The following is a 13151-nucleotide window of genomic DNA, read 5'->3' on the forward strand; positions in this document are numbered from 1 at the left end:
GTGAAGAGAAACCAAACCCAAGCAAAAAAGATACTTGTCATTTTTACTGCTGTTACGGCTAAATAGCTAACATGTACTGAGTGCTTCACTTAAAAAACCCGCTAATCTCCTCAACAACTTGACATAGTCAATCCTGTGCTCTCCTTTTTTTTTTTTTTGCAGTACGCGGGCCTGTCACTGTTGTGGCCTCTCCCATTGTGGAGCACAGGCTCCGGGCGCGCAGGCCCAGTGGCCATGGCTCATGGGCCCAGCTGCTCCGCGGCATGTGGGATCCTCCCGGACCGGGGCATGAACCCGTGTCCCCTGCATTGGCAGGCGGACTCTCAACCACTGCGCCACCAGGGAAGCCCTATGCTCTCCATTTTAGAGATGGAAAAACCAAGGCCAAGAGAGGTTGACTCACTTTGTTCCCCATATCACTGAGCTACAGGTCAAGATCTCAAAAGTAGATCTAGCTTTCTCTAGAGTCTGTGCTTTTGCTATATAATAAGAGAGTAAAGGAACAATTTTGGCAAAATAAGACATATTTTTCCTTTGCAATTAAAATACAAATTTTCGAAAGCACTTAGAGCGCTAGACCTCTTTTTTTAAAAAAAATATTTATTTGTTTATTTGGTTGTGCCAGGTCTTAGTTGCAGCTTGTGGGCTCCTTAGTTGCGGCACTCAGCCTCCTTAGTTGCATGTGAGATCTAGTTCCCTGACCAGGGATGGAACCTGGGCCCCCTGCATTGGGAGCATGGAGTCTTAACCACTGTGCCACCAGGGAAGTCCCAGCATTAGACGACTTAACATGGACAGTTGATGGGAGCTGACCCTAGCTCCTGTACTGCCAGTTAGCCTATGGACTAATAGCAAACTAGTGTCAATGAAAAAATTAATCAGTTGATCTAAGAAAGAAATGGAAAACTTTATTCAAGCCAAATTAAGGAGTATAACCGGGGAACAGCCTCTCAGAAAGTTCTGAGAACTGTTCTACCCGTTAGAGGTCAAAGCACAGTTATGTAGATTTCTAGAGACAGAGGTCTGTACATTAAATGATATAGATAGTTTGCATAATCCAGATCAGCAAGAACAAGGTGAGTAGTGGGTCATGGGTCATTGCAGCCCCTTACAGGATTCAGAAGGAATGTTATCTTTTAAGGAGTTGTCTTGTTGCTAGGAGAATGTTGCTGTTTATGGTTGAGCAGGTATTCCTGCTGATGGAGAGGTTTGATTGACGCGTAATGCAGATGTACAATGCACAGTAGAGGGGGGAGAGGAGGCCAAAGGGCAGAGAAAATTTTTTATGTTTATGTTTTTCTTGTCTTGCCATAAAATATGAATTTTCACACTAGTTAATGTATTTCAGCAGTTATTAACCAGTGGGTGCTTGTTAAGTGCATGCTTGAGGAAAGACAGGGGGGGTTCTTTTACAAGGAACAGATCTGCTGGGGAGAATCCAGGGCACGAATGTTACTTCTGCTGCAGGGCCACCAGCCACACATGCTGCAGTCCCTCACAATTCTGGGAGGTACAAAGCTGGAGTCCCCACACGTGCAGCCCGTAGATGAGATTCTATGGGTGGCCTGCCGTCTTTTCATTGTCTTCGCGTGTTTATTGGGAGAGACGTACCCATTTGTTCTTTCATCATTCAACAAATATTTAATGAGCATGACCAGTCATTGTGCTACAGATAAAAATCAAACATGGTCTTTGCTTTTACTGAGCTTCATTACTATGTGAATATTCATGTCCCTCCTAACTTAAAGGCTTATATCTTATGTGTGGATAACTAGTCTAATCCATGTACTAAAGAAGTAATACAGTGTGAGTTGGTTCAGCTGTTTGACTTTTAAAGATATACACATATATGTGAGAGTTCAAGGTTGATAGAAATTGCTCAGTGAACCTACACTAACATTAATGTCCTGATTTATGCAAATGGGTACCACCACCTGTCCTGTGGACATGGTTGGATATACACCAGTTCTTCAGAGAGAGAAGCTGGGAGAAAGGGGCACCAGCCCCATTTCAACTTGAAAGACTTACAGCTCTTCCTTTTGTTGGTCATGATCTTTGTAGACACTTTTCTAGCTGATTGCTAGATCACTTTCTGTATTAGATATTTTAAAAGTACATTTGTAAATGCACATGTTTATATCTACGATGGTAAGAATGCTTTGTATACTTATATATATCCTCAGCACAGTAACAAGAAGCTACAGATGCTGGAGGTGAAGAGGTTTACCTGGGTTTATTTGGAAAATAGGGGTCAGAACTTGCAACTAGATCTCCCAACTTAATTAAAACAATTTGCTTCCAGTTGCTATAAATCAATGTAATTGCAACGTATGGCAGAAGTGGTATAGAAGAAGGATGCCATTTCTAGGGAAGCACTGCCATTCTGCCTGCTACTCATACTGTCTTCTCTTTAACTCCAACAGGGAGGTACCTCCTTCCAAACCCGGTGGCGGGGCAGGCCTGGGCAACCTCTGCAGAGACGTCCAACCTCGTGCGCATGCGCAGCCAGGTCCTGGGCCAGTCGGCGCCCTTGCTCACGGCCAGCCTGGTGAGTGTCCTCGGACTCTGTCTGCGGTGGGTTGGATTTGCTCCATCTCACCACCAACCTAGGGACTGTTGTGAGTTTATTGTTCTAGATAGGAAGTTAAAGCTACCATTAACGTTAAGCACAGATTTGGCAACATGAAATTCCTTGCTTTCAGCTTGGTAATTTTTTCCAAGTCCCCCCAGCCAAAGTTGGAATATTTCTGTAAATTTAATGCTGTCTCAAGTTTTCCCTCAAAAGAAATGAAAATGTTTCTAAGCTTTTTTTTTTAACTTCTTATTTGAAAATAATTTCAAACTTATAGGAATTTGCAAGAATAAGACAAATACATACAACTCCAGTTGATCCTTTGCCTGTGTTCAAGTATTAACCTCCTGCCCTATTTGCTGTACTGTTTGCTTTCTCTGTGTGTGTGTGTGTGTGTATACATATACATATATATGTATATATATGTATGCACACACACGTATACACACATATAATTTTTTTGAACTCTTTGAGAGTAGGTTATCTATATCATGGCCTTTTGTTATCACAGTTATCAACTTCATTAAATTTATGCATGAAAGAAGTCTTTTATCTACTCTGCCATCTGTATTTTATTTTTATCATTTGGCCCAATAATGTCCCTTATAGTATTTTTCCTCCTCCAGTAGAGGATCCAGTCTAGGGTCATGGATGCCATTTAATTATCCTCTACTCTGGAACTGCTCCACAGTTTTTCTTTGCCTTTTATGACATCGTCATTTTTGAAGACTATACAACACTGCCACCTCATTTTTTAATGGAATATTTCTCATATTACAGTGTCTGGTATGTCTGATGTTTTCTCATGGTCGGCTGCGGGTTTTGCATTCCAGGCCAGAACGTGACATTGGTGATGTCGTGTCCTTTCAGGTCATGCCATGGGCAGGTGCATGATGTATGTCCATCTGCCCCTCATTATGATGCGAAATTTTTTCACCCAGTCAAGGGGTTGGCTGGTTTCTCCACTGTAGTTAGAACTTTTCTCTTACAATCGATAAGCCTTTGGGGGTGGGGGAGATACTTTGAGGCCATGCAAACATGTTTCTCCTCCTCAAAAATTTCCTTTAGATTTCATATTCATTGGTGATTCTTGCCTGGGTCCTTCTTTTCTAGAATCATTGAAAATGGTCATTATTCCATCTCCAGCACTCTCTCCACATCTACAAGTTGGCACATGGCATAAATATTTGTGCATGTATTAGCAGCATGGACTCCTACATTCCTTTTTTTTAAAAAAAGTAACGTAGACTTTTATTTTTAAGCATGATGCTTACTAGAATTTTGTTTTCCAGTGGGCCCATCACTTTTCAGCTTTAACCTTTGGCAGAGCCTAGAAGTCTATATACAGGTTACTTTTTTTTTAAAAAATAAATTTATTTATTTAATTTATTTTTGGCTGCGTTAGGTCTTCGTTGCTGCATGCAGGCTTTCTCTAGTTGTGGCGAGCCGGGGCTACTCTTTGTTGCAGTGCGTGGGCTTCTCATTGTAGTGGCTTCTCTTGTTGCAGAGCACAAGCTCTAGGCATGCAGCCTTCAGTAGTTGTGGCTCGCGGGCTCAGTAATTGTGGTGGACGGGCTTAGTTGCTCTGCAGCATGTGGGATCTTCCCGGACCAGGGATCAAACCTGTGTCCCCTGCATTGGCAGGCTGATTCTTAACCACTGCGCCACCAGGGAAGCCCCTATAGAGGTTACTTTTGCATCAGTGGTAGGGTTGTATGGTAATGGAATAGATTTTTAAATGTCTTTTACTGATGATGATACAAATAATATATGTCAGTGCATTATGGTGCCTTATGATTTTATGCATTGGTAGTAAATTATGTGGGATATTTGGGAACCATTCAATAATATAGAGAGATTTGATTTAGGTCTAACCTCTAATCCTGCTTTTGTCATTAAGTAGCTGTATAAGCTTGAGCAGTTGCTTAGTTTCTCAGATTTTATCAGCTCATCTGCAAACTGCAAGATGAAAAGACCTGTTCCAGTCTCTGGAATTCAACTTTGGAATTCCCTGTTTCTAGTTTCAGAATTATAAAGATTCTGATACTGAGTAATTATCCCTAAAAAAGTTCCTTTGAGGATATTTTATGCCTTCAAAATTGACTATGATCTTTAAACTAAAATTTATCTTTTCCTTCCCATGAAAATGTTGGGACTTATTTTTAAAGGTACAGTTAAAGTGATGCATTTTAGCATTTTCCTCCATCCCATCCCCAAGTTCAAAGTTACTTTTTCTTCTTGGGAAATTTTATTAGAAGTTTATTTTACTGTAAGCATTTACTTTTTAAGGAAAGAGGAAAATTCCTCACAATCAGTGATTTTTTTTTTTTAAACAGAAGTGCTTTGGGGGCCACTGCAATGTTATTCTTAACACGTAAATAGTAATCCTGTATGTTTATTGCCAGGTAAATCATTCTAAATAAAACAACATTGTTACAAAGTAATGTACCTCATACTGGTAGTTATGTACTCAGATGTAGAAACTGATTGATTCACTGATAAAACACGTGTCAGGTGACCTAAGATATTTGGGAATACGATACAAAAATAAGGAGAACTACTAATAGAAAACATGAGAGTACCCCCCTAAGATCGGTCCAGTGACATCAAAGAGTCACTTAACTTACCAGTTTATTTACCGTGTGAGTTTTTAGAGAGTTTAGGAGAAAAACTAGAGAAAATGCTAAAATACCGCAGAGAGCAAACTTAAAATAGTACCTGGTACCTAACAAGTCTCAAATGTTAGCAATATTAGTACTTCTGTTATTAACATACTATGGGTAAGCTTGGGCACAGAAACCAGACTGTGACTAACCATTTACTACTAGACAGTGAAGGTTTAAAGTATAACCCTCATCATATCTCTTCTTCAGAGGTTTCCTTACTTCCTAAAGAACACTTCTAAAGAACACTTATTTGCGGGCTGTCTGACCATGTCTTCTGTCCCCAGCCTTCTGTCGTACTATGCGCAGCAGAAGCCGTAGGAGAGCTGCCAGACAGAGCACCGTCTTGACTTCCTCATTGTTCGGCAGCAATCTGCTCAGGTTTCTCTGCCATATCACTTATGTCAATATGTCACTCTGTACACTTTCATGACTTTGCCTGCTTTTGGTATCCTTTGCAGAACCATTCAAGTTAATCTATGTTTCTTGGATTGGATTACATGTAAATTATCCCTGCCGATTACAACTAACAGATTTGACAGAGAATGGTGCTGAAGGGGTGTTAATGTACACCTATTAGAATGTTTTCCTTTTCTTCCCTCCCCCCCCGCCTTTTTCTTGTCTTCTAAATAAGTGTGATGTTTCTGGAGGTGCACTGTATGGTAGAATAGGCTTCACTCTAATCTTCTCTCCTGGCCACTATCCTCATCCTTGTTGCCCCCATCTTAGAGCTGTAAGCTGACCTTCCTCCTGACTCTTCTTAGCATTTATCAAGGTCCGCCTTTGTTTTTGTTTTGTTTTGTTTTGTTTTTTTTGCGGTACGCGGGCCTCTCACTGTTGTGGCCTCTCCCGTTGCGGAGCACAGGCTCCGGACGCGCAGGCTTAGCGGCCATGGCTCACGGGCCCAGCCGCTCCGTGGCATGTGGGATCTTCCCAGACCGAGGCACGAACCCGCGCCCCCTGCATCGGCAGGTGGACTCTCAACCACTGAGCCACCAGGGAAGCCCCCACCTTTGTTTTAGTTCTTTGTGTGTATGCCTAATATCCCCCTGCTAGACTTCAAGCTCCTTGAGGGCAGAATTCCTGTCTGATCTGACTTTCTACTCCTGGCTCTTCCTAACACCACACCTTATATGTAGGAGGCATTCAGTAGATAACGTTGACAGAATGGATAATCATTAGTGAAAAGTGACAGATTGCTTTACTTGCAAGGCGAGAGTGATGATGTGATTCTGTATGCTGTAATGGACCATCTAATAAGACCATCCATCTAAAGCCTTTTTGGTTTTGCTCTCCAGTGTGCATCTTACAATCGTGATTAGCCTCAAAGTCCATGTAGTGGGCCGAATGCCGTTTAGTTCCATATCAGCTGCTCAAAAGATACAGTGGCAAAATTCTGAAGAAATGATCAGTGTCCACCTTCAAGGAAATTTCCTTAACCTGCTTGTAAGCAGGCATGCAGCCACACTGGTTTAAGTATTTTGTTGATTATTTGAAGAGGGACGTATGTGTTCAAGTGTGGAAAAATTGGTAAAATCAGAATCAAGGTGGTTTATGTCCAAAGGACAAGATTACACTTCATAGCACAGTTTTACGTTCAGCACAGCAACAGAACATGTCAGAAAAGTATAGACCGTCCACCTGAGTGGTAGTCATGTGTTAGGAAGATATAAATGAAGGCCTGTGGTTGGGGAGGTATGAATTTCAGTAAATGCATGACCTATTGTGATTTGAATGCCATAGGCAAGCTTCAAAGTAATGCTAACTACCTTCTCGAGGAAGAGATTAATTCCTAGGAGGAAGTATCTAGTTTTCCTTGGCAATGGCAAATGTAGTTGTATTCTGTCTCCCAGACACACTGGGCATTTCTGATAAATGGCACGTTGCCAATTCATCCGAAGTAGCCTGGTAGCTGGCAGAATACATGCTCAGCCAGTGTCCGCCTGCTGGGGACCCAGCGGCGGGTGCTGATGAAGTGTCAGGTGTATACTTTGTATACATTCATCTGAAGAGGGGAAAACTCATTTCCCCATTTGCTTCCTCCATCTTTCTGTCCCTCCCCACACACGTGGGTAGTTTATCAAATAAGTCATAGTCGTCAAAAGCAGGGGATTTATATAGATGCTGCTTTCTGGCAAGAAAGATGGAAATTTCAGGAGGCAAAACAGGACCAGGGGTAACTTATTTTTCTGTAGGAAAATAAGGTTGTAAGCCTTGATGATTAAAGTTTAGAAATGGTATATGTGGCCATTATAAGAAATATTCACTTCTTTTGTACTTTGGAGTAATAGATGGATGGCAGAAGCACAGTGAACATTCGTTTCCAGTATTTTTCTCCAGTTTTCTGTTTGATTTGAATCATGAGCCTCATTTGTTTTGATTTTTGTCAGCATCCCTCTCACATTCTTTCTTATTGAGGGCTTCCTTGACCGTCCTGTTTGAAAGTCTTTCCCACACTGCATGCCACACACGCCATTTCACCCACTTTTCTCAATAGCTTTGTCTCCTTCCAATACACCACATAATTTGCTTGTTATATATCTCCTATTATTCTGATGAAAAATTCTTGACAGCAGAGGTTTTTTTTTCTGTTTTACCAGCTATTTCCCTGGGAGCTAGAACAGTGCTTGGCACATAGTAGGTGCTCAGTAAAGGCTTGTTGAATGTGTAAGTGAATATATTTCCTTTCCGTACCTTTTAAGTGCCCTAGAACAGACTCTTGTTTATCTTTTTTTTGTTTTTGTTTTTTTGTTTTTTTTTGTGGTACGCGGGCCTCTCACCGCCGTGGCCTCTCCCGCTGCGGAGCACAGGCTCCGGAAGTGCAGGCTCAGCGGCCATGGCTCACGGGCCGAGCCGCTCCGCGGCATGTGGGATCCTCCTGGACCGGGGCACAAACCCGTGTCCCCTGCATCGGCAGGCGGACTCTCAACCACTGCGCCACCAGGGAAGCCCTATCTTTTTGTTTTTAATCTGCATTTCACCTTTTAGGTTTTTTTAATTTAGCCTAATCAAGAAGATGTTTTTCAAGCCAAAGAGTAGTTAACTTTGGAAACTGTGTTCAGGAGTTAAACTGTAATTATTCAGTTGGACAATGAGAATGAGGGGGAAAAAGTAGAGTGTTTAAGAGATCACCTCCAGTTTCTACCACTTATTAGCTGTGTGAGCCTCAGTTTGTTCATCTGTGAAGTGGGGCTAATGGTTGTAGCCACCTCGTAAGTTTATTGTGAGGAATAAATGAGCAAACTCTTGTGCACTACTTTGCATAGTGCCTGTGACTCAAGGAGTGCCTGACATCGGTGTTCCTGGGGTTGGTAGAAAAATTGTTTCTTGGGGGTTGTCAGCTAGGCTTAGCTGGAGTGGTATTCTCAGAAGGGAGGAAATCAGATCTTTGATTTGAGTAGAAGTTTAACCTTTTTGTCCTTAGCTTTTTGCATGATGGTGGACCACCTTATAGTTTCTTTCTCACTTTCACTCTAAATTCACCAACCCAACAAACTGAAAGTTATTTTTCTAGAGCAGTTAACTATTTTGAAGGGGGGAAGTGCTTTCAGATATTGTTTTTCAATTTTTAATATTAAGTTAAGTGGTATAATTTTATGTTTCGTCAGTGGCTCTCTTTCGACATCATATCCATTTCTTGTAATGGAAAAATTATGTTTCATGATGTACTATAAATATTAAAACCAAACTATTTAAACTGTAATATATTCAGAGAGCCTTGATGAATATTCATGTTTTCCATTTGCAAAAGTGCATGATGAAGAGTAAGGGAAAATTCACTAAATGTATGCAAAGGTGCATTTTCCCTTTTTAATTCATGCAGAATGTACCGACATAATGTCAGCATTTATTTAGGGTGCAGACTTTATTTGCAGTCATTTAATATTATATCAATACTTCATTAGCCTTATAGCTCAGAAACAAAAACCTGTGCCGAAGTCCAATTAGTTAATTCTGAGTGAGTGAGTGTTAAATATTGATGTAGGAACAATTTGAATGTCCTTGGATAAATTGCGTAACAAAAGTTGTAGGATACAACTGTGAATTAGCTTTTCTCCTTAGCCATCATGGCTCAGTTTAAAGGCTGCATAATACTCCAATGTATGGATTTCTCACAATTTATTACACTATTTCCCCTTTTAGGTTATTTCCAAGTTTTTCCTGTTGAAAATAATGGTAATGAGCAGGCTTTTAATAAGTCTGTGTTCACCTCTGACTGGTTTTTGAGGGTAGATTCTCAGAGGGGATTACTGTGACAAAGGATATGAGCATTATATAGGTTTTTCCATACTCTTGCTAAATTGTTTCTAGGAATACTGTACAAATTTGTGCTTCCATATACTGAGAAATCACATCTCACTACACTCTGGCCAGCAGTCAGTATTCCAAACCACCGCCCCCCGCCCCCTGACCGAAAAACCAAGTTTGCTGGTTTGTTAGGTGAAAAGTAATTACTCTTTTTTAATGTAGTTTTTATTTTTAGTGAAGTTGATATGGCTTTTAGACATGTCAAACTCTTACAGCAAAGCCCCCAGATAAAGCAAATATGAAATTAGGGTTATCTGTGCTTTCTCCTATAACTTCTTCCTTCCATTCCCTAAATCAGCTTACCATACCAACTATTGGTAACCTGTATTGCTCTTGGGATGCTAGAACTGCTCAGTGTGATTACAGTGTATGTAGCTGAAGGCATTATTCCACAGATCAGAACTTTTTTCATCTGGAAAGTAGTAATCTCAATAGTGAAATAGTGCCTTCAGCTGTGGACATTATAATCACAGTCTCAGGAGTGCTTGTATTCCAGGAATAATATGTCTAGTTATTACCCTCTGAGCTAGGTTCTACTGATAGTAAAGGGATGACTTTTCATAACTCAGGGCTGAAATAGCCGTAGGGACCCCTGAGCAGATTATTATAGGCCAGGCCTAATCCATGAAGATAAATCTCATTATAGGCTCACCTGGGCCCATCCGCAGGGTAGCTGGTTTAGTGGGAGTCTGTTAATCAAAACTCAGCTTAAGAATGTTCTGTAAAACCCTTGCTATAATCCAACCACTGCTTCTGTGAAAAGGAACTCTAAATGTGCATCCTTACTATACACGTGCCTGGGTGCCATGAGAATTGTTAGCAGAAAACCGGTGAAGTACCTTGTGATTCCGACTATGAATGAATGAAGTACTACTACTTATTTGGGGAGGGGGGGAGAGTTTTTTTCTAAGATGGAATTCCACCCAGAAGTAGTTGCTTAAAACTTTCAGTCCCAGTTTGCTCTTCTTTACATTTTGCAGAGGTTAAAAAAAAATTCATTACCATATGTATGTGTTGTCCTTCCTGGGAAGGACGGGGTGCCTGCGGCTATCTGTGTGGGTGTGCCTGGACAGACTGCTCAAGTGTGGACTTCTTGTTACCAAAGGCATTTGAGAGTCAGTGAGATGAATGGCATCCATAAATATTCTATGGGTTTACAGAGAGGAAATGCAGGCTCACTTTTAATTGCTTACCATCATAGAGGGGAGCAAAAGAGATGTATAATAGCAATACTGTGTGTGTGTGTGTGTGTGAAAGAGGGAGAGAGAGAGAAATTAGGTTTCACTTACTACCCACTTACCCAACTGGTATACCTATTAATATTTCGGACCTGGCCGACCTGTTTACCAAGCGTTATGAAATGATCCAGAGCGTGGAGAGTGCTGGTACTTCAGCTGTCTTATCCTCCCTGTATCTTTAGCACCAAGGGCAGTGCCTGGTATGTACTGTTTTGTACTTAGGTCATGGTGCTTTATTAAGAAATGTTGTGGAGGTCTTTTTTTTTTGGCCACGCTGAGCGGCTTGCAGGATCTCAGTTCTCCGACCAGGGATTGAACTCGGGCCACGGCAGTGAAAGCCCAGAATCCTAGGCACTAGGCCATCAGGGAACTCTCTTGACGCGGTCTTAATTCCAAGCTTTGATAGTTTCTGAAGCTCCTGTTCTGCTTCCTGGAGCCCAGGCTAGTTGAACGGTTGGGCCGTCAAGGATTTGATCGGGTTGTGTGTCTGGGGACATGGTGGAGATAAAGGTGGTGAAGCAGTCACAGATGTCATCATGGAATTGTCCCTTGGTGTGCCGCTCGGGTGGACTCCTGGTGTGACACAGCTTGTCTTTTCTGGTGTCCTTTTGCCCCCGTGGTAAAATTACAGCACTTGCCTATTTGCTATCTTAATGTGTCAAAAGAATTCTGCAGTTCCAAAACCAAGAAACCCGTAGTAACTAGACAGTGGTTTGTGGGAGGGAAGGTATTCGGATGTAACATTTCCTTTCTTGGGAGAAACGAAAAATTATTATTTAACCAGGAAATTCCTGGTTATTGTGGCTCCAGGAAAGCTAACATACTTCAATGTCTTTCTTACCTTATTTTTCTAGAATACTTGGGTGTTTAGTTAAGAATGAGCAGTATTGGTAATTATACTTATTCCTTGTTCATTGATACCCACAGTATCAATCTGTGGTACTGGATTCTGAATCAGTGTATTCTTCATTATGCTCATTAAGCAGCTAATTGATTATTAATGGAGTCCCTATTACACAGCTGGTGTTAAAACCTATATAGAAAAGATGTCACACATGCTCTTGTTTTTTTTAAGGAACTTCCAAGATAGTTGAAATAAGGCTTCTGAGAAATTAGAGAGCAAAGTAGAAGATGATTATGGGCTGGATAGTTTGCAGTGTATTCCTAGACTTAGAGGAATGATATGGGCTGCAGGTTCTGGAAGGATTTGGTTGGGCAAGCTTCAACGTGTAGTGGAATTATGTCCATCTTGGAATGGGGTGGGGCGTGGTAGACAAAGTGAACAATGTGACTTGGACAGTGATGTTTCTTCTTAACATGATGTTTCTAGAATAGTCAGGGAGGCAAAGGACCACATGAAGACCTGGAAGCTCATGGGTATAAGTGACAGAATGATTTCTGACTTAATTTGAACCCTAGAAGATCACCAGGATTGCCACCATCTATCTTTTAGTGAGAAGAATGTCTGCATGAGGTAGATGGGGAGCCTTCAAAGACCCCATCAAGTGATGCCTTTTTACTTAGGAAGTCTCTCAGGTAGAAAGCCTCTAACCTTCAGGTATTTTAGCCATAAGGAAATAAGTCTTTATATTTGTTAGATTCATTGACTAGATGGTAATAATGGCTCAAGGGATTATGAGATCTTTTCTTTGTGATTTGACACTGCTATTTTCTCTCTTTTAAGAGTAGAACCACGTGGCAGGTCCACCGTAGTTATTTGTGATATACTAAATACTTTGTTTTGTTGTTCATGGCACGTCCACCTCCATTTAAAGAAAACACTTAAAGAACGGGTGCTGAGTAGCAGAGGGCGTTTTTACAAATGTATGAAAAGGCATAAAGCTCTCACTTAAGTTTTGGTAATCCTCACCTCATAGTAGGACTGATATCATTCTAAGCCCTATTTCGTCTTCAAGTTGGCTTCCTTAGAGCCCTAATTTCTGTTTCTTCTTTCTTTTCCTTGTTTTTCTTTGTCTCTCTACCTTCCTATCCAAGATGATCCACCACTAAAACTTGAATTGTTCTCCTGATGGTGTATATCCTAACCATCTAAGAATCCTAGATACTACATTACTGTTTGCACTGTAGAATTCTGCATTCACTAAGTAATAACTGGGCTTCAGTATGCCATAGATGTATACATCCTCAAGGAAACAGGGGTATACATTTATCATTTTCTTTGCAAGAATGGATGCTTCTTCTAGAACTCCTGTGAAATCTCTTCATTGCATGAGACCTATTTGTTTTTCTTTCATTATAGATGCCCCCCCTGCTTAGCTTATATAGGTGCTTAGTTAAGTATGTTTCTTTCCTTGCTTGTTTGTATAAGTGTAAGTTATTTGCTCTTTTTTTTTTCTTTTTCTTCTTTGG

At 41.0% G+C, this 13151-nt stretch overlaps 1 protein-coding gene across 2 annotated transcripts in view; it reads left to right on the forward strand.

Moving 5' to 3' along the window:
* MAST4 (microtubule associated serine/threonine kinase family member 4) overlaps positions 1–13151 on the forward strand; it is a gene marked incomplete at its 5' end in the record, with an annotated part of 581401 nt that overhangs the window by 198029 nt on the left and 370221 nt on the right. For both annotated transcript variants that reach the window (XM_081231058.1, XM_081231059.1), the window contains one exon: positions 2424–2548. In XM_081231058.1, the coding sequence (XP_081087184.1) occupies positions 2424–2548 (125 nt within the window). The remainder of the gene's footprint in view (positions 1–2423; positions 2549–13151) is intronic.

Source organism: Mesoplodon bidens (assembly GCF_964165515.1).
Source record: "Mesoplodon bidens genome assembly, chromosome: 4".
Lineage (NCBI taxonomy): Eukaryota > Metazoa > Chordata > Mammalia > Artiodactyla > Ziphiidae > Mesoplodon > Mesoplodon bidens.